The sequence below is a fragment of the Alosa alosa genome, chromosome 1, assembly GCF_017589495.1.
Source record: "Alosa alosa isolate M-15738 ecotype Scorff River chromosome 1, AALO_Geno_1.1, whole genome shotgun sequence".
Classification (NCBI taxonomy): Eukaryota; Metazoa; Chordata; class Actinopteri; order Clupeiformes; family Clupeidae; genus Alosa; species Alosa alosa.
In genome coordinates, this window is record NC_063189.1 from 38,230,092 (window position 1) to 38,255,855 (window position 25,764).

At 44.1% G+C, this 25,764-nt stretch overlaps 2 protein-coding genes across 3 annotated transcripts in view; one reads left to right on the forward strand and one right to left on the reverse strand.

Annotated features, from left to right (window-relative positions):
* Positions 1 to 25,764, reverse strand: part of ctnna2 (catenin (cadherin-associated protein), alpha 2) — a 404,887-nt gene that overhangs the window by 106,840 nt on the left and 272,283 nt on the right. The window lies entirely within an intron of this gene.
* On the forward strand, positions 5,195 to 9,683 carry lrrtm1 (leucine rich repeat transmembrane neuronal 1). The gene is made up of 2 exons (XM_048246944.1): positions 5,195 to 5,698; positions 5,921 to 9,683. Exon 2 carries the CDS (start codon positions 6,546 to 6,548, stop codon positions 8,124 to 8,126), a length of 1,581 nt encoding a protein of 526 aa, XP_048102901.1. The 5' UTR covers positions 5,195 to 5,698; positions 5,921 to 6,545; the 3' UTR covers positions 8,127 to 9,683.

Below are 25,764 nucleotides of genomic sequence, written 5' to 3' on the forward strand. Positions count from 1 at the left end.
TAATCAACACGGCCAAACCCAGCAGGGATAAATAAAGTGTCAATCTAGTCAGCCCGCATGACAAGTGTCGGATGAGTTATGCCTCTACACAAAAAATCTTTGATGGTGTGTCACTCTGGGACTATTGATGGAAATGTTTTTGGATAGAAAGAGACAAAAAAAACTCTTTTTGACAGTTATTAGCGTCAGATGCTATTTAGATTTCATTTCATCCTACAGATGTTTTCCAAACGTTAGCTTTTGCCTGGGTGAATGGTTGGCGAGGATATAACTCTAAAACCACAACTAGAAACCCAATGGGCTGACAATACCTTTCTGTCAGGTCTAGTACATGAGTGTCACAACCGCTGCCACTGATCCACCAATCTTACTCAAACCTGACAAAATGCAGTGGCTCCTCATTCAAAACAAGTCACCACAAATGAATAGAGCGTATCTGGTAGAGAGAAAAAAAAACCTTTCCACTCCACTGTCTAAATCCTTTGCTTTCTGCTTTAAGAATGACAGCAAGGCCTGCAGCAGACTGACAACCATCAGAATCTCAGTTCCACTCCACTGGACGTTCAGTCAACATGGCGGTCCTTTCAACCCCACCATGCCTGCTGCTGACCGGTGAAGACCAGAGTTCCTTTATGGTGCTTATGAGAGAACTTTCACATGGTGCCTCTCTCTCTCTCTCTCTCTCTCTCTCACACACACTCACACACACACCAGACAGCAGGCTGTCTGGGTAGCTGAAGAGCAGCAGTCCTGAGCAGCTAGCTGGGGAAAGTTTCAGTAAATGACTTTGCAACAGCAGGTCCTTGACTGCACAGAGCTGCTGAGAGTTAAGAGAGATGGAATTACTGGAAAAGATGAATCCACATGCCACTGTTTAGTGGACAGAGAGAGAGAGACTCGTGAAGAATCCCCACTCCAGACCACCACCACCACCAACGCAGTTCCTTAGTCAGTAATTACATGCCACAAAGGAGTCTGATTTGCAGATAGTAAATAAGGCCTACAGATCTGACCGTGAACTGAAAGGGTAGTCACTTTTTTACACATCTCTCCTATTAGGCTTCACATTCCTGACCACATCTAATTGATTTGGAGAGAATGATTATCCTGAACCATGATTTGTCAATGATTCACTTCCTCTTCGTTTATCACCCATTAGAGTCTCCCTTGGCTCAGTGGCCTAAGGTAAAGGGGTTAATGAGGGATGGACACTGTTTCCGCAAGGCAACTGTAATTCAATAGAATTGATACACAGACATGGATAACAGTTACAAAAAGTGAAGGGAATCGCAGTGCTAGTCAAGAAAGTGTCCATATTAGATTAGATTAGATCCTTTATTAATCCTTTAACAGGAAATTACAGAACAATATACAGTATATTACAGTAAACCCTGGCAAGCAAAGCTCAGAGCTGAAATGAATGAAAATTAAACTGGGATTTAATTAGCTGCACATTATCAGTGCGTGACGTACCATAGCTATTCTCCACTCCTTTCTAAAAACCTTTGGTAGAAACTACAATACTGTTTTTGGAGCAAATTAAAGACAAGCACAAAAAGGGAAGGCTGGCTGGACAGACAAGGGTTAAACAAATATGTGGCCCCTTCTGACAGCCTTGCTGATCTAGATCAGCGGCACGGCGGTGATGTATGCCCCTGGATGGCCACTGCCAGACAGGGCAGCCATTTTAAGTCTCATCAAGTCGAGTACAGAACTCGCGTCCATTATGGTGTCATGGGCACACATTACACTGGCAAGGCTACAGAACCAATGTGTGTCTGTGTGTGTGTGTGTGTGTGTGTGTGTGTATGTGTGTGTGTGTGTTCAATAACAACCCGGACACTAATGGAGCAAAAATGCCATAAGTGAGATGTTTCCTAATCATCAGCCCCTTTTCCCACTAAATACAGGAGGAGTGTGTCACTGTGGTTAATAAATAAATAAATAAATAAATAAATAAATAAATAATGTTGCAGAAAGTCTTAGTGAGGCATAATAGGATATTGATTAAGCATATCCTGTGTAAACAAAAAAAATCTCCTAATTAATAATGTGTGCTAGCTAATTTCATGCTCCCTGCCTTGTCTAGTTTAAGTTAATAGCGTCGACACCGAAAACAAGTTGCTCCTCTTTGTTAGGGCAATGAAGATGGATTTTATGGAGACACAGACTGAGAAAGTGTGTCTGTCAACCACCCATTCGAAGCTCGGTACTCGAAACAAGTAAAAGTCCAAATGGCAAAAAATGGTGGGTGAATCAGAAAGACTGCTTAGAGAAAGTAAGCAAACAGTGAAGTTGATGCAGGAGGACACGTGTCTTACAAAATCTGCCTGTGTCCCACAGGGCTGAAAAACACAAATCTCATCTCCTGGTCTAGGTCTGTACTCAGCAGTGATGACTAGGCCACCCACATCCCTAGCTCAGGGCCTGGATGAGAGTGTGACAGCACAGGCCCATAAAACAAGCAGGAAAAGCAAAACGCTCCCATGACTCATCTTCAAAAGCTCACTTACTTTCATTAGTTTCACAGGGCTGATTCCATCAGATTGAATTAATTTGTTTTGGCTTTTATTTCCACATCCTGCTTTGCTTCTCAATGGCAATTACATTGTATGAATATATATTATTGCATTACATTGCTATATATATCTTTTTTTTAAATACAACTCTCTTGAGTCATACCTTTGAGTCATACAACACTTTTAATCATAATTGATTAATTAATAGACCTGTGCTCAAATTCATATTAAACTCGCATGTGTGTGTGTGTGTTTGTGTATGTGTGTTCTTTAGCATCATAAAGTGAGTAAAGTCACGAGTGAGAAAGTGTCAAAGACTCAATTTTGCAAAATCATGTCTGTTTCACTACATCTGAATGCCAGCAGTGAGAGAAAGTGAGCGTGAAAGAAACCAGGGGAGAGGAACAAGGAAACAAAACCATCACTGTAGACCTGACAGCAATCCCAGAATCCCCCAAAAGCTCCTTCCTAGTCTGTACCAGTAGGCCTACCTGTCAGCGCTGGGGTCTGGCTACCATCACCCGGTGTGCCCATCAGCTAAAGCTCTTAAAAGTGTAAACTGAAGAGCTGTCTACTTGCATATCATGCCATGCCTTGCAATTATGATGCTGCAGCCATTCATTACAGCAAGGATAGAAAAGTGCATCATTGTTGCATCTGTGATACATCATTTTTTTGAGACTCCCATCCGGGGCATGGCACTAATGTAGCTTGCGTTGTGTTGACACAGGTCAGCCTCGCCCCAGTCTGGACCCGCAAACTTGCAGCATCTCAGAATGGGAGGCTGACATGCTAGCAGGTAGGCTAAAACCATGGGTGGAGGGAGGTCTACAAACTGCACAATGCTCTACAGGTTGGAGACTATTACATACTGTATGCAACGTTTTTGGCGTTGCATTCTGATCCTAATCTCTGAAAAGAAAAAGGCTCTGGACTCTCAAATGAAACATTATCAGACTATATCCCCTACCAGGCACTTCCTTATTTCCCTGAAAGCCAAATATTTTCCATTTACACTGCTAGGCTACTGAACAAGGCTAATGCTGTCCTTCATTGGCTGCTGGGAAGACTAATATCTCCACTATTATCCAGAGCATATGTATCATTCATATTAAAAAAAGAGACAACAAAATAACAACAAACACTCAGTTATGAGTGCAACACATTTCTGGGATGTGTTTATCTCGCCTGACCCCGCTTCCAACACTGGGCTAGATTGACCCCCACCTCTCTTGGTCAAACCAGTCCAGCAAACAGAAAGGTGGCAGAGGGCTTTCACTGGCCTGCCCTAGTAATCCACACTGACAATATTGTTAACACCCTTATTACCAACCAACGCATCAATTAAAGGGACAAACTTAGCAAACATTCATGTTTTTTTAAAAGCCCATTCTTTTGTTTGTTTTCCGATTCTATTCCACAGAGAGCTGAGCAGATAGGAGGCCGTTGTGGAAGTCAAGACATCTGTTGACTGAGAGAGGGACGCGCTATGGCAAGCCTGTTTGCTTCATGTGAGGGATCGTCACAGCTCATTGTCCTTGAAAATGAATCGAAATGGAATAACAGGCCTTCGGGAATCATGTCCACTGGGCCGAAGGGGAGTGCATCTCCTGAGCAGAATATTTATGTTACCCCAGCTAAGTGGCAACAGATGATATCTGTTTTCAAACTACAATCTGTACACAGCCACTTACATGGCAGGGGAGTCACCATTATGAGAGGGACATTTTGCATTCAGGTCTTTTCTCTTGTTCAAGCAGTGCATGAAGCCTTTAAAAAACGGCAACACTGAAGAAGAAAGAAAAAAGGAAGAAAGAAAGATAGAAAGAAAGAAGGAAAGAGGCAGTGACAGTGAGCATTTAGCTGTGTTACCAACAAACGGCAATACCATATGGAACACACGGCTGTGGCCATGCTTTTTGAACTTCCTCTTATTCCTTAATGGAGCTAACAGTCTGATGAAGCTAAACTAGCAGGGCAAATGGAGCAGTTCACATCGCGAGCTCGGCTACAACACTGGACTGCAGCTAGACATTTCTCAACACAAAAACTATGTTTTCTTACATTCTACTCAAATCTCAAAATTCGTGGATACTATCTTCAGAGGAAAAATGAAAAAGAAAACAATTATAAGCCATTTGGAATATCAGTTGGCCAACAGATGAACAGTGAAATTCCCTGCATCGTCTGAGTCACCTATGTGCCTACTTTAAATGTCTGGGAAACGAACAGGGTAGAGCCACTGAGATGGAACACATATGAGGCACTCTTCCAGTCATTAGAGACATATGAATCTTTAATAATGAAGAAGCAGAATTCTGCAGGCAACATGGAAAGACACAGCAGATAGATGGCTTGGTTTAATTCATTAAAGCTGGCGAGGGGAGTGGAAAGAGAGAGAGATGGGGGGAGGGAAGAGAGAGAGAGAGAGATAGAGAGAGTGGAGGAGGAGGAAGTAAAGGAGTAGGAGGAAGAGAAGGAGGGGAGAGCCAGTTCTGTGCTCATTAAAACCCAGCTCTAAGCCCTGCCCCTTTTGAATATGAAAATATCCGAGCACTGAAGAGCAAATGTACAAGAGAGTGAGCGAGCAAGAGACACAGGGACAAACAGAGAGAGAGAGAGAGAGAGAGAGAGAGAGAGAGAGAGAGAGAAAGAGTGAGCGAGAGAAAGACAGAGTGAGAGAGCGTGAGAGAGAGAGAGCACAGGCTGAATTGTGAGTGGCTTACGACACTCAGTGAACAGAAGGTGCTCCTGCATGCTATGCCAGCACACTAGCCTGCTTGCACGGCACCACACTCCGCTCTCCTCTCCTCTCCTCTCCTTTCCTCTCCTCCGCACACTACGCCCCAGCCGCACCACTGTCTGCCTCAGTTCTCAGCAACAGCCTCCAGAGCCGGGAACAGACCAGATGCGTGTTGCTCCATCAGCAGCACGGCCAGCACCAGAGGGGCTTGACTGACCACATATTCAATCCTCAAACTGAATTTGGGATACTAAAAAAACGTCTGGTAATCAGTGATAACGAACAGAGAGTGTAGGAGGAGAAAAAAAGAGTGTGAGAGAAAAAAAAGGAACCAAGGAGATCAAAGACCCTTGTTGAATCGAGGCTCTCTGAATGCATTTTTTTCTCCTCAAGACTGAGAATGCAATGACCCGCCTCACTGGATTAAACATCGCAGGTCAGTGATCACTTCATGCGACAGACGCTAATTTGTGTCGACACATCGGCAGAGTCTTTAGTTAAAAAGGGGGGAGGGCGAAGAAATTAAAGAGTTCTAAGAGGATTTTTTTTCTTTCTCTTCCTCTGTTTTTTTTTCTCCCCTCTCTCCTCTCCTTCTCTGCTCTCTCCCTCTCTCTCTCTCTCATGCTCTCTCCCTCTCCACCTCTGATCATCGCAACAGTCACTGCAGAGGATCGGAGAGAGGAGGAGGACAACGCTCATGCATGCAGCTAAGGGGAACTTGCACTTCCTACCAGTTTACTGAAAGCTACTTGGACTCCGTCGCTTTCTGCTTCTTTCACTCGAGGAGAACTAAGACATTGTAAGTCTGCCAGGATCTGCTGTCCGCTGAAAAAAGGGAGGGGGAGCCGAATTTGTTCCACACTGGGGTCTTTTTAAAATTCGCACATAATTAGTGTCTGCACAAAGGAAGCCGCTGAATAGGGGTTGTCAGCCTCTGGAATAAGGGTGAGTAGGAATCCTTTTATATGAGATTGTTTCCTGAAGAATACTTTTTTTTAGAAAAAAAATCCCCACCGCTCCCCCTCCTCCTTGCCACCTCTTCACTCGCATCTAACATGAGCAAAGTGACTTGTCCTCTGTCTCTCTTAATTCCTATCGTTCGGAGGGGGCAGGATTGCTCCTGTCAGTAAAGCACCATCAGTCACACCAAAAATCTGTCAAAAATAGGGGGCAACAAGGAGAGAGCGTTCTGGCCTGGGGAGCTTACAAATCATGACGCACAAAACGATACAAATCTGAGACGTTTTCAATGGACTTTGTCTGGGATATATCTCAGGATATTCATGCTAATGGATTTCCTTCTAATTGGTCTGTACCTAAAGTGGCCATTGAGGAAGCCCCCCGGGTTGCTACTGTGCTCGCTGGGTATTTTTCTGAAAATGGTTCCCTTGGTGGAGGGCTCTTGTCCGCGGCTGTGTCGCTGCGACAACAAACTCATCTACTGCGAGGGGCTTAACCTGACGGAGATCCCCCGCAACCTGAGCAGCGCTGTTGGCTTGTCCCTGCGGGAGAACAACATATCTGAGCTGCGGGAAGCCAACTTTGTCGGCCTGTCGCAGCTCACCTGGCTCTACCTGGATCACAACGGCATCCAGCTGGTCGAGGAGAATGCCTTCGAGCGGCTGCGTCGCATCAAGGAGCTGGACCTAAGCACCAACCGGATTGAGAGCCTGGCGAATGGCACGTTCAAACCTCTGCCCAACCTGCGCATCCTGGATTTATCCTACAACAGGCTGCAGGAGCTGGAGCCTGACCTTTTCCATGGCCTTAGGAAGCTAACCAATTTGCATCTGCGCTACAATGCCCTCAAGTTTGTCCCTGTGAGGATCTTCCAGGACTGCAGAAGCATGCAGTTCTTGGATCTGGGCTACAACCAGCTGCAGAGCCTGGCACGCAACTCGTTTGCCGGGCTGTTCAAACTGACTGAGCTGCATCTGGAGCACAATGAACTGGTGAAAATCAACCTGGCCCACTTTCCTCGACTCATCTCCCTGCGCACACTCTACATGCGCAACAACAAGGCCACCATTGTGGTCAACACTCTTGACTGGACCTGGCACTTCTTGGAGAAGATCGATTTCGCCGGCAACGAGATTGAGTACATTGAGCCGCACGTGTTCGAGAGCGTTCCCAACCTGAAAACACTCATGCTGGACGCCAACAAGCTCGCCTACTTGGACCAGCGGATCCTGGACTCGTGGGGCTCGCTGGACAGTATCATGCTCTCGGGGAACGAGTGGGAGTGCAGTCGCAACGTCTGCGCCCTGGCCTCCTGGCTCAGCAGCTTCCGGGGTCAGCGTGACAGCGCCTTGCTCTGCTCCAGCCCGGACATCGCCCAGGGCGAGGACATCCTGGACGCCGTCTACGCCTTCCAGCTCTGTGAGGAAGGCGCCGACAGCACCACCCAGACCTTCACCATCACCCGTGGCGACCGGGCCGGTCCGGGCTACATCTACGAAGGCCCGACCCGCAGCACGTACAACCTCCAGGAGACGGAGGGCGGTGGCGTGGTGACCGGCACCTTCACTGTCACCCCGCCGGCCGAGGACCTGGACAGCACCATGCAGATCCAGAAGGTGGTGACAGGCACCATGGCCCTGATCTTCTCATTCCTCATCGTGGTGCTCATGCTCTACGTCTCCTGGAAGTGTTTCCCGGCCGGCGTGAGGCAGCTCCGCCAGTGCTTCACCAGCCAGCGCCGCAAGCAGAAGCAGAAGCAGACCATGCAACAGATGGCCACCATGTCCACACCAGAGTACTACGTCGACTACAAGCCCAACCACATCGAGGGGGCCCTGGTCATCATCAACGAGTATGGCACCTGCACCTGCCAGCAGCAACCCTCGCGGGAGTGCGAGGTGTGATGCAGCCGGCGGGCCCTCCGAGGGAGCACTGGAGGCTTTTGGTTTCCCTTTCTCCCACTGGGGGTGGGTGAGTTTCACTGGATTGATGTAGCTTGGACAAATCAGACAGCGCACTGCACCACGCTGCACTTGGCTGGAACAAAAGGATTGATAGATGAATGGATGGATGGATGGATGGCTAACTGGAGAAGAAGAATGGGGGTGTGGTGGCTGGAAAGTGGCAGCTCCTTGAGACTGAGAGACGGTGGATTTTACTGCTGACTTGTGATCAGTCTCTGCCTACTGAAGGACCTGTTGACTTGACGCAAAACAAAGCTTTGTGGAATTACGCCGTGGTGGAGAGGATATTTCAGCTTTAATGTGTCTTTCTAATTCAGGATATTCTAAAAAAAAAAAAAACAACATTCTGACAAAAAAAAAAAAAAAACTGGGGACGTCCAGATGAAAAAACACTGTTTTTATTGTATTAATGACAAGGAAATGGTGGGGGGTGGAGAATATAAAAAAAATCAAAGTGAGGAGATTTGAAAATAATAAAAAAAGAACAAAAACAGAGTCTGTATAAAATATGTTATAAAAGCAGAAATGCAAGAGTGGGGGAAATGCAAGAAGCTATCCTATTTGTTTTGTAAACTAAAAAAATTATGATGTTTAAATAAATGAATTGCTATTCACCATAAAGCTGTCTGCAGAGGCATTGGGAAGACACAGGTGATGTGGTCGAGGATGTAATGTCTGGTCTCTAGTGGCCGTAGCCAGCTAGGAAATGAACACAGGGAAGAGTGATGGCATCACATCATTCAAAACGCAGAGCCTAAATCAGATTTTGAGATCTCACTTTCTTTCTACCTTACTATACACATTATTTTTTGTTTATCTGTGAGGAATAATCATTGTGCTGGCTTGCCCTTTTGCTGTTGTGGTTTGCATTTTTATTCTCCTCTCATTTCTGAACAGATAAGGGAAGAAACAACTGTGAAAATAGAACACAATGCACTGAGATGGCATACTTCACATCAGCTAATTTGAAGATATTGTGCGCCATCAAAATAAACTAAAATAAGGATGTGATACCTTGCGCCATGCCTTGACTATTTGTTTTTTAAGACTGAGCTATCATGTCAGGAGCTCTATGTGAAGAGTGAGAACAGTCAAGTTGGTACAAATATTTAGCCTTAAACGGTAAAATAAAAATGAATTTGAAATTGAAAGGATTTATAATTTATATGCCTTCTCAAAGCAACTGCTGTGCAACTGGGGAGGAAAATCCAGATGCTAAAACACATTTCAATGTAATTATGGAATATATTCTTTAAAATACAAGCATATTTTTCTGTATTATTTCCTGCTCTGGTTGTTCATTGTGTGGCTGGCTGTGTGCACAGATGGTGTTTCTAGATTCCTTTGAAATGTGTTTGAAAACATGATGCATGGATGGGGATGAGGTGAGAGGAGAGAAGAGCAGAGGAAAAGAGAGGAAAGGAGAGGAGAGGGGAAGAGAGGAGGAGTAGAGAGAAGAGGAGAGGAGAGGGAGAGGAGATGAGAGGAGAAGAGAGATGAGGAGAGGAGAGGAGTAGAGAGAAGAGGAGAGGGAGAGGAGATGAGAGGAGAATAGAGATGAGGAGAGGAGGAGAGAGGAGAGGAGAAGAGAGGAGAGGTGAGATGAAGAGAGGAGAGAGGAAGAGAGGAGAAGAGAGGAGAGGAGAGAAAAAGGGCTCACAGCAGCAGTCAGCAGAGGCTAGCAGAGGCAGCAGTGGTGAAACAGCATCAGCGTTGGAAGGTGCAGGGTGCTCTCTAGTGTCCTAGCACCAGCATAAGAGAGATCAGGAGCTGGTGGAGCCACAGCAGCAGCAGCAGACAGAGAGCCCACTGGCCCGGCCCTATGGCCAGGATTGGAACATCCTGCTTCTGCTTCAGCACCAGCTGCACCAATGGTGCCATAAAATGTTGCTGCAGCTGGATGGGTCGCAGTGTGTCAGACCATATTGCCTGCTGAACAGAGGGGCTAGCTCCTGACTATTCCTAGCAGAAATGTGTAGGGGGTGTGTGATTTTGCAAATGTTTTTCACTCTGGATGACAATATTGACAATGTGGATATGAAGTGTGTGTGTGTGTGTGTGTGTGTGTGTGTGTGTGTGTGTGTGTGTGTGTGTGTGTGTGTGTGTGTGTGTGTGTGTGTGTGTGCGAATGAAAGTGAGAACAGTTTGTCAGATTAAGTATTTTAAAGAAACTATTTACTTTTGTACACATAAAAAGAAATATCAACTGTTTGCATGTCCTTCAGAGTTGAAAGAAGACTGTTTGAAGGCATTTCTACAGCTATTTACCTGCTAAAGACAACACATCCAAAGCAAATGAATAAAAGCATATCATTGAAGACGTGTACAGTATAGACTCAACTCTGTTTGCTTCACTACCTCTGCTCCACGACAGGTGTAGAACACAGGCCAAACAGATTGCGGTGATGATACCATATGCCTGAATGGAAAAACACTGGAAATGTATGCATGTAACGCATGTATTGAAATGTATTTTCCTTCTGCAAAAACTACAACACCAACAGAGCTCTTTCCTCATTTTAGGTTTTAAAAAAAAATAGCTGCAGAAATGTTCTTCTGCATGATCTCTCTTTCAATGAGGTTGGCTGGGTTATGAAACAAACAGCTTGTATGAATAATATGCATATATGGCTTCAGTGAACACAACAGCTACAAATAGCAAAGGGAGATGGAGCGGCAATCTCATTTGCCTATTTCTCCTAACACTCCTCTCTGTAACAATGATTGAATTTTCTTTCAAGATAGCCTCTCCAAGCATGGAGCTATGCGGTCTATATATAGGCGTGCTGGTTTGTGTGCATAAATATTACATGATACTCAACACTACAGCACTGTTGGCAGCTTCAGTGATTTTGTAGACGGTCGATGGAGAGGGGGGGTGGGGGGGGGTCAAGATGCTGAAGCCATTGTCCCAGTGTGATACTTGCTTAATTCTCTCTTTCTCTCTCTCTCTCCCTCTCTTACCTATCTCTCTCTCTCTCTCTCTCTCTCTCCATGACCTCATATATCTCCACACTTGTTAGTTATTCAGGAATGGGGAAGTTATTGTCCCAGCAGTGTTTATTATTTCCACAATTATCTCAGATTATTAATGCCATGATTGATGAGGCTGGGGTGAAATCAATAGAGGCAGCCATTAAATCAGCTGCACCAATTAGACATTCATTTGGCTCTTTTACATTTTTAAGATGTGCACCAACTTGAGGAGGGAAAATGGCTGCTTTATTTATAGGTATCTTTTATTGATGTGTGGGATAATTAGAGACTAGTGGAGCAGGTTGGCCTTGTTCCTCAGATGGGGCCCAGAGCTGGTGCACACACTGTTCCCTAATGCTTTTGATGTGCTATATGGACATGGTGTGTGTGTGTGTGTGTCTGTGTGTGTGTGTGTGTGTGTATGTGTGTATTCATGAGAGACTGACACCAAAAAGTGGAACGTGAATTGCTGTAACAGACTGTTAGAAGTCTGTGAGTACATCTCTTCAGTCCTCAGCATATCCACTCCACCCTGACAGCTGCTGGGCAAAAGCACAATGTCAGCCTAACGCAGCCTAACAGACAACCATACTTACAGCATATACAACCCGGTCTACACCCCACAGCAGCCCACACTTGGTTAACAAGGGCAGAGTGCTTAACCTCTGTCTGTTATACATCACTTTGGCATTAAGCTGTGGCACTGTGGCCAGCTGAAGTCAGCTGCATCACAGCCCAGAGCACTCCCGCCCCACACCTCTAACTAATTCATGCAGTCCCAGAGAGGATGAACGCCACTCATCAACCTTCCTCGGAGGCCGCAGAGGTGCGAAGATGACTGGTCCCTGTTATAAACACGTCCTACAACAGCGACCACTATATTGCACTCTGAATGCTCTCCTGTTGGTTATTCTGTAAAGGAAACGACGCTCTAATGCTTGGAATTGAATTGTATATATTTTTAATTGTAATTATATATTTTATATAGCATATGAAGTATACCATATTTCATATCATAGGTATTTTTCACTTTCTCTCCACAAATCTACTGTGTAAGTTTCATTAAAATACACTCATTAAAATGCAGTGTAGGTTTCATTAAAATACACCTACTTAGGTGTGCCATTATGTGCATGATTCAGCTGCTCACACAGTGAGCAGCGCATGATAACTGCACCTACAGTATCATGCATTATGTAGTGGTCTCTCGTGGCTTGTACGTTTCTCCTGACTATATCATACATGGGTGACACTGAACTATCAACACAGGCAAGTGGAACCTTCTGCTTAAGGGGGCTATCTGGAGCTCCTCAAGCTTCAGGCTATCTTAAACACTTCCATTGACTTGCATTGTACACATGTTAAAAATTGATATCACAAGAGAGTCGGTTTGCATGCTGGATATATGGGCAACACAGAGACAGACATTCTGCCAAAACAGTTGTTTCTTCACATTCTGTTGTGTGACATTTCTGGGTAATTCTTAAAGATTTGAAAAAAAAAAAAAAACCTTTAATTGGTCTAGTGTAGAAAGAAAAAAAGACAGAGGAAATACCTCAACATTCCCAGCATACACCTCTGCCTTCATGAGCAGAGGTCAGTGGGAGCCAGCCGTGCCATGGCCCCCGGAGACCCCCAACGAGCGGAGATGGAGTGGAGCGGATGCCGCAGTGACACGGTGGACACTTCTCCATTAAGGATTCTTGTGGCTGCGCTCCGTGCTTAACAAATGAATTAACCTTGCCTCTTTTGAGTGGTATTGATTAGCTGCACTAGAGCCATTCAGTGTGCCACCAGCGTGTATAATAAAGCAGGAGAAGTACACCCACTCATACTCAGATCTGCGGCCAAATCTGAGGCTGCGGGACTCCAGGGCCTGCAAGGGCTGCAATAATGAGTGGGTGCCATCTATAAGGATGTGTTTGTGTGTTTCTGTGTGAGAGGGTTTGTGTGTGTGTGTGTGTGTGTGTGTGTGTGAGAGGGTTTGTGTGTGTGTGTGTATGTGTGTGAGAGAGAGAGAGAGAGAGAGAGAGAGAGAGAGAGAGAGAGAGAGAGAGAGAGAGAGAGAGAGAGAAGGCATGGGTAGCTGTGTGGCATGATCGATTTTCATCTTGCCGCCAGAGGATTATCCGTCTCCTGCTGAACAGTCTGCTCAGTGTGCCACGCAGGCTTACACTTATATTCTCTTTAGTGCAACATCCACGCCACCATTTTCACATTTGCTACATATGGCTCTACATATGCACAGGACCGCACTTACGCATGCATGTTAGTCATACTGCACTGTGCTTGGATTAGCATGCTTTCACAAGGGTTCCTCCTATTCTGTCTTGTCGCTAGTCCATCACCCACACATTTATTTCCATTGTCCCCTACTACGATGGTGGTGGTTAAACACATTACATGGCACAGACAGAAGAGACAGCAGCACAGACAAATATTATGAACAAAGACATGGCGTGTTGAAAAGATGTGTATGACTCTATAAGCCTTTTGTCTATTTAAAAAGCTACACATTTAAAAACAAATGAGGATACTTAGAGTGCTTATTCTGGGAATGACTTATGTTCAAGCTCTGTAAAGTGCCTCAAGACATATGGTGCTATATAAATACGATTGAATTGGATTGATATGTCAATTTAAGGAACACAATCTAATGGGCCATATAATGGTTTACTACATGATGACTAAATGTATGTAAACTTTACAGTAATGGGTACGTCTAATAATTGCCTGTCTGTAATAATAGCATAAATAGTAGCACAAAATGGCTACCAAACACAGTTTCAGCACCACTATTAAGCTATCATTACTTTGGCCTACTTGTGTAGTGTTGTTATATCAGTGATGTTTCCGTCACAGACAGTTAACTCAACAACATAAACGAGAACAACACCAAGAACAAATCTGGTGCTGGTGGGAACTGGTGGGAACTGGGACCTTTGGGACAATTGGGTTATTCTCCATTCTGCATGTAGCCTGAAACTGCTTGCTTGCTGTGTTTAATGTCCAAACTGAATGACACATTTAGTAAGCTAGTTCACTGCATTCTATTGTCAGTTAGTAATGTTTTGGCAATTTTGGCTGATTTCATACACTGCAAGGTAGTGGATTCAGTCATTACATTCACACAGAGAAAGAAAAATACAGTGTGTGTGTGAGAGAGAGAGAAACAGAGAGGGATGGAGAAAGACAGAGAGGGGGAGAGACAGAGAGAGTGAGAGAGAGAGAGGGAGGGATGGTGGGAGACAGAAAGAGAGAGAGGGAGAGAGAGAGGATGGAAAGAGACAGAGAGGGGGAGTAGTAGTAAGAGAGTGAGAGGAGCTGTTCTAAAAGCCAGTGTTTGAAAACAGCAGGAGGTTAGTGCACCCAACACAAATGAAATCTCCTGCATTGCTTTGCAGTACATCTCCCAGACAAACCATCAGTACAAACATGGCAACCGGGAAGAAGGCATGCATGCCTAAGGGAGATCAATATCACTTTTTCATTCGGTGACACACCGATACAGATATAGACATGTATAGACATGTATAAACATACACTCAAACACACACACACACACACACACACACACACACACATATACGCACGCACACACACACACACATATACAGAGAGAGAGAGAGAGAGAGAGAGAGAGAGAGAGAGAGAGAGAGAGAGATGTGAAGATCGAGATGGAGATTCTGCAGTGAGAGTCAGCATATGGCCTCAGGGTTCACATGTGATGCTTTTAAACTTCATTTGCTGACATCACACTTGCACTACGGATGTTTTTCCATACATAGTATTCCGTGATGGAGGTGCCAGGAAGCACCTGCTTCAGTCCACAGCACCGTTCAACATACCGCCATCCTCTACCTGAAGATGTCATTATATAAGGACACAGACAATTCCAACAGAGGCTTCTTACATGAGCCCTTAAGGCAACCTAGAGAGCCAGAGAAGGCAGAAAACTGTTTGAAGAAAAACAGCAGCAGGCTGAGCACACAAAAGCAGCCGCAGGGGTGAAATCAAGTGTATCAGTTGGGTCTACTGCACTTGTGTTGCATGCCAATGCAAATTATTCAGCAACAGTTTGCACTGGGGTAATTTATGATATAGGGATATATGTAACCCGGCTTCCTCTTGGAGCCAATTTCATACAGGAGCGATGGTAACGATAAACATATTATTGGAGATTAAATATTCCACTTACACCACATGGAAAACACTCTATGCACACACACACACACACACACACACACACACACACACACACACACACACACAAACATACACACACACACACACACACACACACAATAATAAAAAAAGAGTCACATAAACAAGAAAATGACCTACAGTTAGCTGAAGGAGAACATAAGCTCAAAGCATGATTCAAAATCAGCCATTTTGTCAGTAAGGAAGGGTCTCTCGCGGCTTCTGTAGATCTAGCGACAATCCGATGCAACCAGGCCAAGAACAGATGCTGGGGAGAAAGGAGAGCGCCGGTTGCTTGTGATGTTTTGCACCTTTTAGTAAAAAAGAATAAAGAAAATTAAGAAGACATCAGGCTGCACAGTGATCTCTCCTTAGCCATGTTGTCCTTAGACAACACATACACAAACACACACACACACACATATACAGAGAGAGAGAGAGAGAGCATGTGAAGATCGAGATGGAGATTCTGCAGTGAGAGTCAGCATATGGCCTCAGGGTTCACATGTGATGCTTTTAAACTTCATTTGCTGACATCACACTTGCACTACGGATGTTTTTCCATACATAGTATTCCGTGATGGAGGTGCCAGGAAGCACCTGCTTCAGTCCACAGCACCGTTCAACATACCGCCATCCTCTACCTGAAGATGTCATTATATAAGGACACAGACAATTCCAACAGAGGCTTCTTACATGAGCCCTTAAGGCAACCTAGAGAGCCAGAGAAGGCAGAAAACTGTTTGAAGAAAAACAGCAGCAGGCTGAGCACACAAAAGCAGCCGCAGGGGTGAAATCAAGTGTATCAGTTGGGTCTACTGCACTTGTGTTGCATGCCAATGCAAATTATTCAGCAACAGTTTGCACTGGGGTAATTTATGATATAGGGGATATATGTAACCGGCTTCCTGCGGAGCCAATTTCATACAGGAGCGATGGTAACGTATAAACATATTATTGGAGATTAAATATTCCACTTACACCACATGGAAAACACTCAATGCACACACACACACACACACACACACACACACACACACACACACACACACAAACATACACACACACACACACACACACACACACACACAATAAAAAAGAGTCACATAAACAAGAAAATGACCTACAGTTAGCTGAAGGAGAACATAAGCTCAAAGCATGATTCAAAATCAGCCATTTTGTCAGTAAGGGTCTCTGCGCTTCTGTCGTCTAGCGACAATCCGATGCAACCAGGCCAGAACAGATACTTTAGAGAGAAGGAGAGACGCCGGTGCTTGTGATGTTTTGCACCTTTTAGTAAAGAATAAAGAAAATTAAGAAGACATCTGAGCTGCACCGGCGTCTCTCCTTAGCCATGTTGTCCTTAGACAACACACACACAAGCAAACTACCTGAGAACATGAAATGTCCAACAATACATGAAAGCCCACACACACACACACACACAAAATGCCAGGCAACTCATAAACAGGGCAGAATATATGAATATCCAAATAAGCGCAACACCTGTTCGCTCTGCTCCGCACACGCTCTGTTGGGCTGCACTCTGATTGTGCTGAGCCTCTGTACTGAGCGCTGACCCACCAACTGCTGACCCTACAGATAGGGATGCCAAAGGGCTGTGGCTAAGAGAAAACTAACGCTTGTGATAGTGTATCCCCCCACGGTGGGAAGATGTAAATATGCAAATGGCAGGTGGTTGGAGAATACAGTGCACTAACACCTCACAGCACAGATGGAAAATAGAATTACAGAGCTCACAGCTTTTCTGTGCACGATGACATGCTGTAAGGTTTGGACTTCAACTTGCACTGGTGCAGAAAACATCAAATTAATAGACAACTAGTGGAAACACTTGGTGGGCCAACATAAGTCACTGTCACAATACAAGAGGCGGAAAAGGAAACAACTTGTTTGGCTAACAGCAAAGCCCATTTAGTCCACTGCTACACAATGTGAACCACACACTGGGGACCATGGCCAGCAGAGCTTTGCTTCTCACTCGAGGCAAACAGGGCCAAGTCCTAGCTTAACAGAATCTAATGAGGGCTGGCCTAAAGAGAGGCTTATTTAGTTACTGTCACAGCAGATGGGCGTTAGCCCATACAAAATGGACTGCATTCATCATTCACTGCTTATCAGATCACTGTCAGGAGGGATAAAGACAGACGCTCAATTTCCACACTCGCCTCACTCGCCGCCGGTTTATAAAAGGGGGGTTATTGGGATCTTTCCAGTGGCCGGCAAGTCCAAGAGACTGCCCTGCTCTACCCCTGTCACTACCCATCAGGGCTTAGTCCTGGGAGTACTGGTAGCAGGCAGCGCGGGGGGAGCGAGCTGATGGGCAACTCAATAAAAGGCCCCTCGTGCAGACAGCCATCACGCCGCTGACCCTGCCAGCCATATGAGGCCACCCTCATATCAGCTCAACAGCATATTGAGTTTTCCACTGCCAGGAAATCACACTTTAAAAAGGGTAAAGAAAGACAGGAGTGGGGAAAATAAAACACACACAACACTTACCTGACATCACAAGGGCAAAGGTGAGAAGAGGGCGTCCGGCATGTGGGGACAGCATGGGGAGAGAGAGAGAGAGAGAGAGAGAGAGAGAGACATAATTAGGCACATAATTCACTGATACATCCCTTGTCTGTTGTTATGTCCATGTCTTATACCTGTATGTTCAATGTATGTAATAATTGCTTTGGCAATACAAATGTCTAACTATTTGTCATGCCAATAAAGCACTTTTGAATTGAATTGAATTGAGAGAGAGAGAGAGAGAGAGAGAGAGAGAGAGAGAGAGAGAGAGAGAGAGAGAGAGAGAGAGAACATAAGAAAACATAAACAAAGAGGAAAACATATTAGATCTCAAACGTTTGGCGATTATCATATTTCCGACAGACCACAATAAATTCCCCTCGGTCAGTGATGTGCCTGTGCTTGGAAGGGTACTGGACACTGGGAGTGAGTCGGTACAGTGGGTTAACTGGCGGACATGGGAGTGTGTGTGTGTGTGTGTGTGTGAGTGTGTGTGTGTGTGTGTGTGTGTGTGTGTGTGTGTGTGTGTGTGTGTATGTATGAGGATTTGTGCTGGGGGCAGGGGGAGCGAAGTGTCCAGACGTACTGTAAGAGTGGTGGTTGTGTAGGAGGCCTGCGTGGGCTGTGCTGGTGAAGCAGATGGACCGTTTCAGGCAGAACCCTAACTACCCTCGCAGAACAGAGACCACGTGTGTTGGAGATAGACATGAAACCACAATAGGGGCACAAATGCTAACGGATACACACATAGACAGAGAGAGAGAGAGAGAGAGAGAGAGAGAGAGAGAGAGAGAGAGAAGGAGATTGGCTATGTAAGTAAGGTTTTAGTCCTGGGTATGCAGAGAAAAACAACATTTGTGTTCTTTTCACTTCCTTGTTTTCAATACGGTCTTTGTCACTTTCAAAATGGCTGCAATGGACAGAAAAGCTGTTTTGTTTGTGTGTGTATGTGTGTATGTGTGTGTGTGTGTGTGTGTGTGTGTGTGTGTGTGTGTGTGTGTGTGTGTGTGTGTGTGTGTTTGTGGTTGTGTGTCCTTTGTCCTTTCCTCCCTCTTTTTGGACAGCTACGCGTCCGACATAGTTGCTGGGGCTCTTGACAGAGTGAGATGGAGGAGCTTGCCAGTGTGTGTCCTCTGTAAGTGGGCTGATTACATTCACCGCATTCCGCGTCGATTTATGAATACATGCTCAGCCAGGAGAGGGCAGCTCCCAGCCCAGAATAATGGGGAGTCAAAAGATCTTTATTTCGCTCCCAAATTCTCCCATCCTCTACAAACAAACAAACAGTGAAATGCAGGCAAGCGCCGGCCTCGGAGAAGTATGGTGACTCACATCAAAACATTTCAGTCGCTCTGCCACCGAGCGAGCTTTGTGTGGCATGCCAATGCAGTGGCAAGGCACGTGCATTGTCTCATGATGTTCTGGGGGAGACTTTGGGACCTCCCAAATATAAAGAATGTCAGTTTCGCCCACCACACAACCAGCGATCATCTCCACATGGCCAAGTCACTGTGGCTTTACACTGAGAATAAATGTCTTCTTCTTCCACGTTCAATTTGCTTTGAGGAGATAACATTTCCTCTCTAGACCAAACATTTCCAAACTGCTTCCTTGCAGAATCAGAGGAACAACTGAACAGTAACTCTATTGGTGGCCCAATGCTTTGTTTAGATACATCCTTCACTAAGGACTTCAGACTTGTATTGACATGGCAACAGGTAAAGTAAACAATAAGGACTGCTACCCATTGGCATGTCTGGAGACACTCACCATCACTCCCCACACTCCTCCTCTTCCAAAAAATAAATAAATAAATAAAAATAGGTTATATCAAAACATCTAACTGTAATATTTCCAAAATCAAACTAATTTATGCCAATACTTTTTAAATCAGCAACTCTGTAATCTCACTGTCAGATCGAATACCTGTCAATTCACACCAATAATACATAGCACTCTATGCCTGGCCTAGTGAGACTATATTCTCATTAAAATAATGCAAGTTTCAACCATGAAGACTAAGAAGATAGGTTCAGGTAAGCCTCACTTGAGCAAACCACCTTCTCTCTCATTCTCTCTCTCTCTGTATCTCTTTCTCTCTCTCTCTCGCTCCAAAAAGCCCACATGCAGAAAGGCGGGGGGCAAGGTGCTCACTGAGCCATGAGACTCCATTATGATACACAGAGTCCACGCAGAGGGAAGTCTCAAAGCTAATCTGTCAGAGAAATAGACTGAGGGGAATCATAGGGAGGACTTAATGACACTACACACAACACTACACGGAGTCGAAAGCAGACACACACATTTCCAACGTGAAGAGTTGAGAGCTTTCAACCCACAGCTGATATCTTTTTTCTGCCTTTGGCATATTGTTCAATGCTATATTGTGTTTCTTCATTTTTATGTGTTATGTGGTATTTAATGCCTTGTTTTTGCCTTGCTACAAATGTGTGTGTGTGTGTGTGTGTACAGTATCGTGTGTGTGTGTGTGTGTGTGTGTGTGTGCGTGTGTGTGTGTGTGTGTGTGTGTGTGTGTGTGTGTGTGTGTGTGTGTGTGTGTCACTACAGCAGAGATGTTCTCAATGCAGGCCTTTGTGTGAGCTGCTAGGCCTAAACCACTGGCTGGGGCATCTGTTTTCGGGGCGGGAGGAGAGGAGCACCACTTAACCATCCTCACTCTGACATTTAGAGACTTCAGAGCATGACACTGATCATGATGAATGGACCCACAGTCCACACAAAGGCGCCCCATGCCACAGCACAGAGCCTGTAGAGAGCCCCAAACAGTGAGACCTAAAAACGAGGTGTTGGAGAACAATTGCTACTTGAATATAAACTCATTAGGAAACTAGCGTATGCATGCAACCTCTGATATTCTCTAGGTGGCGAGTAGTGTGGAGCCTTGGTGGAACAGGAAATACTCCATACCCAGAGCTAAGCAATCCAACATGGGGAATAAACAAAGATACTTTTTAAGACATGATCTATCTAATGTACACATCTACCTTCATTAATTCCCCTCTTGTGCTTTCAAGTTGAACACAACAGGTAACCAGTGAGTCCTTATGGCTCATCTATTTTTAATAAATAGGTTGCACTCTAACTTTGCAATTATGTTGTATACTGTTATGTCAGGGATAATGGCCGCCAAGGTGTCCCGATATACGGAAATAATGGACGAGGCAGAAGCAAAGAACTCCACGACGCAAATCTAAAAAGGCAGTTATCCTGCTTATCCCCTGGTTGCCACTCATGCATGTAGGCAAGCCATACATTTATACCACACAAAGTAAACATACTGTATGCCTGTGTCCTAGTTGGTTGTTATAGTTACCATTCAAAGAGCATTGCTATGAAACATTGAATATTTTTTTTTACCAGATCTACTTCATAGGTGTCCCAATATCCAAGGGATAATGTATTGTCCGCCGGTCATTATCAGAAAATAAGTCCCAACAGGGCGAGCAGGACCCCGATGCGAGAGCGGAAGGGTCTTGCTTCATTCTGAAGGGACTTATTGTTGGATGACCAGTGGACAATACATTTTCCCGCTTACAACTCATGGCCCAACAACAAAAGAGCACTTCACTGCAGCAAAGCCTTGCTATAGGAGCCCCTAACAGGCGCGCCTGCAGGTGTACGTCCGTACGCAGTGTGCGTACCATCTGGCTACTCAACAACGAGAGAAAATTTCCCTTGTGTGTGTGTAATGTGTATTCACACCAAATTGGCCCACCATACCTTCCCAACTATGCACAGTATCCCATTAGCTGCATGCCATCAGGCTATTTACAATTTTCTATTTTGTAACTTAGTGAACACGTTATCAAAATTATTTTTATTAATGCGTACCATAGCATTAATTCCTGCAGGTGCCCCTGGCCCCTAATGTTCCTTCTTTCACTCATGCAACAGCATTGAAAAGGAAACAAACTGCACACAAACGTGTACACGTGCGTAGGCATGGACATAGAGTGCCTATAAAAAGTTTTCAGCCCCATGCTAAAGTTGACTAAAAAGAGGAATCATCATTTGGAAATGGATCTTAATTTTTTTAAAAATAAGGGAAAATCCAAGCTTTAAGGACACCAATTTTCTTTGTGAATGAATAATGTATCGTAAATAAATAAATGTTCTTCATTAAAATACAGGGTGCATAAGTATTCATACCCCTATGTTAAACCTATGTTGAATTCCCATAGAGGCAGGCAGAATTTTATTTTTTAAGGCCAGTTATTTCATGGATCCAGGGTACTATACATCCTGATAAAGTTCCCTTGGCCAAAGGAACTTTATCAGGATGTATAGTACGCCCGGACTCGAACCTGCAAACAGCAGCACCTCGGATTGGGAGGCGAGCGTGCTGACAGTTGAGCTAAAAGCTCAGGCTACCAGCTGGCATGCCAGCAGCACTCTTCGGTCGGGGAGTGAGGTTTACTAACATTCCACACGCACAGCTACGCTAGCTGGCATCCGTTACATGTATCGTAAATATGCTAATTACCAACCATTTCGTTTGAAAATTCTAAAACAACTATGTTTTTTAATACTTCAAAATAACATTTGATAAATGAACCTTACATTTTTCAGTAGCCATAGGTGTGCAGATTTGAACAAAATCTAGTTCTAGTGGTTCTTACGGGGCTTTTACTGCCTGAAATATCCGATTTTGTTTACCACGCTCGGAGTCTATTCCCAACCTTTCTCACGGCACATCAATGGTTAGCCTGAGAATTCTCGTCGCAAAATAAAATTTCACTGGAGCTCCAAGCAAGCCAATGTACGCAGCCTTACAACACAGTTTACAGCTCTTCGAGTCACTGTAAAATATAATTTTTGGTACATAGCTAATTTAGATACACTTATGGTGTGGGTGCTTGCGTTTCTTTAGGAATCCACCGTCTTGGTTTGTATAGAAATGCATATTAAGTGACACATACATGTAAGAGGTTGGAAATACGGGACGGTTGGTAAATATGTGATGTTCCGATATATACTGCACATGCAAACATTTGTGTTTTGTATTGGTTGTTTCTATTCTATTCTGCTACATGCTGCATGGAAGGCCCTTTAGACATAAACATTGATTTGGTGTTGATTTCTGATGGGAAAGATCCATGCCATGGGAACCTACTCCATACCTGCTGACAGGAACACAAGCTGCTGCCGTGGCTGTACTCTGGCTGTACTGCTGCAGTAGTGGCCAGCTGAACCAAACCAAACCACATTAATCTTGCTAGCAAAGCCTCCATCTCAAGGGAGGGCGGAGAACTTTTAATTTGAAAAGGAAACCTAGACGGTAGGGCAATTGAGTCTGTCATAGCTGGCAATAAATCACGCTAGATCTCACCAGCCAACTGCCCTGACCAGCCAGCAACTCTGAGGGGGGGAATATGGGCAACAGTCTTAAGTAAGAGGCATAGAGCTATATGTACAGCACACACACACACACACACACACACACACACACACACACATATACATATACAGTACTGTGTAAAAGTTTTAAGCACACTGGAAATGTAGCCCGAGCAGGGTCCAGAAAATGAAATCAGCAGAAAACGTGAAAAACTTTGTTATATAAAAATTAGTCAAAAAATGCACCTAAACGTGCACACAACACAACATATCCACCTACACATACCTAAGAGCACATAGACACTTTCCACAGTTCTCTCCTCTTAAAGCCCTGCAATAATTTCAGTTAGCTCCTCCCCTGACCACAGTCAGGTGTACCCAATGATCTACCTGCTGGCCCCACTCTGAATGAGCACAATCAATCAAATGGTATAGCTCTATGGTGTGATGTAGGGCTGCCAAAACCATTAGATTGGCTGTTTTGGCAATGCTATGATGACCATATATGTTGATTTCTCATTGTCTTTAGTATTATTCAACCAGAAGATAGAGGGAATATATATATATAAAAAAAAACTATGCATTTCTATTTTCAAAGAGCCTTTACGAGGCAAGCTGACACTTGAAGAGGGTCAGCGAAGAGGTACAGTGTGTTACAGGTGGCACCTCCACTGTCAGTTTTAGGGTAAGCCACGGTCAAGTCAGCAGCTGATATCGAGACCCCCATCATAGCTGGATCTACCAGCGGCTTCTGACAGGCCAGGCATGAGAATGAAATTGGACTGGTATCAGAACAAAAACAACATTTTATGTGTATTATGTATACAAAAAATGACATTTTATGTGCATTTAAATACTGTATACAAATTTCCTGTGTTCTCTGGTCATATTCTAATTAAGGGTGAGAGTGAAAAAAAAATGCAAGTGCAAGACATTGTACAGAACTTCAGTGCATGAATGGAATGAGCAGGGCCTTGGACCATTGTGGACAATCACCCCATGGATCAACAGAATCAACACAGAGGCAGAATAGAGGTAGAGAGAGGAAGGCAGAAGAGAAAGCCACGATTTAATCCTCCACAAGACTACAATGTAGGAGATATGGAAAATGCGTCCAACATGACAATTTCATGAAAAAATGACTTTAGATTGGATTGTTCTTTCTGCACATCCTCAGGAGACACAATTTCAATCTACACACATAAAGAGGCATACAGTGAAGGCAACAAGATGATTCACTGCAATATACAATCTCTCTCTCTCATAGATTCAATTAAATTCACTATGCACAGAGAATCACAGGCTCAGTCCCTGCCTCAGTCATTGCAAGCGCCTCTGATTGATTAATCACCACTATGTGGATACTGTTTTTAGAATTGATTTAGATTAAGTGTTAGTTAGTATAATTTGTATTTTAGTATATTTAGCATATTCTTTATCTTCTACTGTCCTTTTTGCTTAGTTGTGTTTTTATATTATATACTTTAATTACTCTTTCTGCTGTTAAAGAATGTGTTTGTGTTGTCTGTATGCTGCTGAGACCTTGAATTTCCCCTGGGGATCAATAAAGTATCTATCTATCTATCTATCTATCTATCTATATACTGTACAATCTCTCTCTCTCATAGATTCAATTCATTTGGCGATGTGCAGACCGAGTAACTAACCAGAACTAACCGTCTCAATTACCTGAATATGAGTTCAAGGCAATCAGAGAGAAGTCTCCCCCACCTCCCCTCCAAATGGCATGGAAATAGATTAAAATTCATCAGTCAATCAGTCCTTTTAATAAGGAAACCATCCCCACAGTGCGCACACACACACACACACACACACACACACACACACACACACACACACACACACACACACACACACACAGTGTACAAGGACACACACACACAGTGTGCAATGACACACACACCTTCACACACATGTACACACAAAGAAATTAAATGACAGTCATCCATTAAAGGCAGCTATAATTCGATGGCTATGTTTGAAAAAAATAAAAACAAATCACTAATGTATTTGATAACACGTCTCCCTGACCCACAAATTGCACATGAAACTGACTCACTTGTCATGGCTTTTGTGTACATAAATGCTTACATGTCTGAGCTAACAATATGCCTACTTTGAAATTAAATTATGTTTAATGATGAAATTACGTGACATACGTGAACAAGTGTCATTTGTGCTTCATTTGCAAATGGTTTATTTAACTTGTAGAGAGCCATTTCTGTTGCCAGGTACCAAAGCTACAATCAACATTTTCATGTTTCTTAGCTCTTTTTTTTTCTTTTTTTAATACTGCAGAGGTCCACGACTCAGAAGCATTCATGTTTTGTTTTGTTTTTTTACGCGTCTCATAAAGGCATTAACAGGGAACCAAAGATCCCGTAAAAAAAAAATTTCAAAACATACAATACATCATGCTTTCCTCTGCTACTGTAATAGGACTTCTACACGAATCCACACAATAAATGCAATAGTTAGT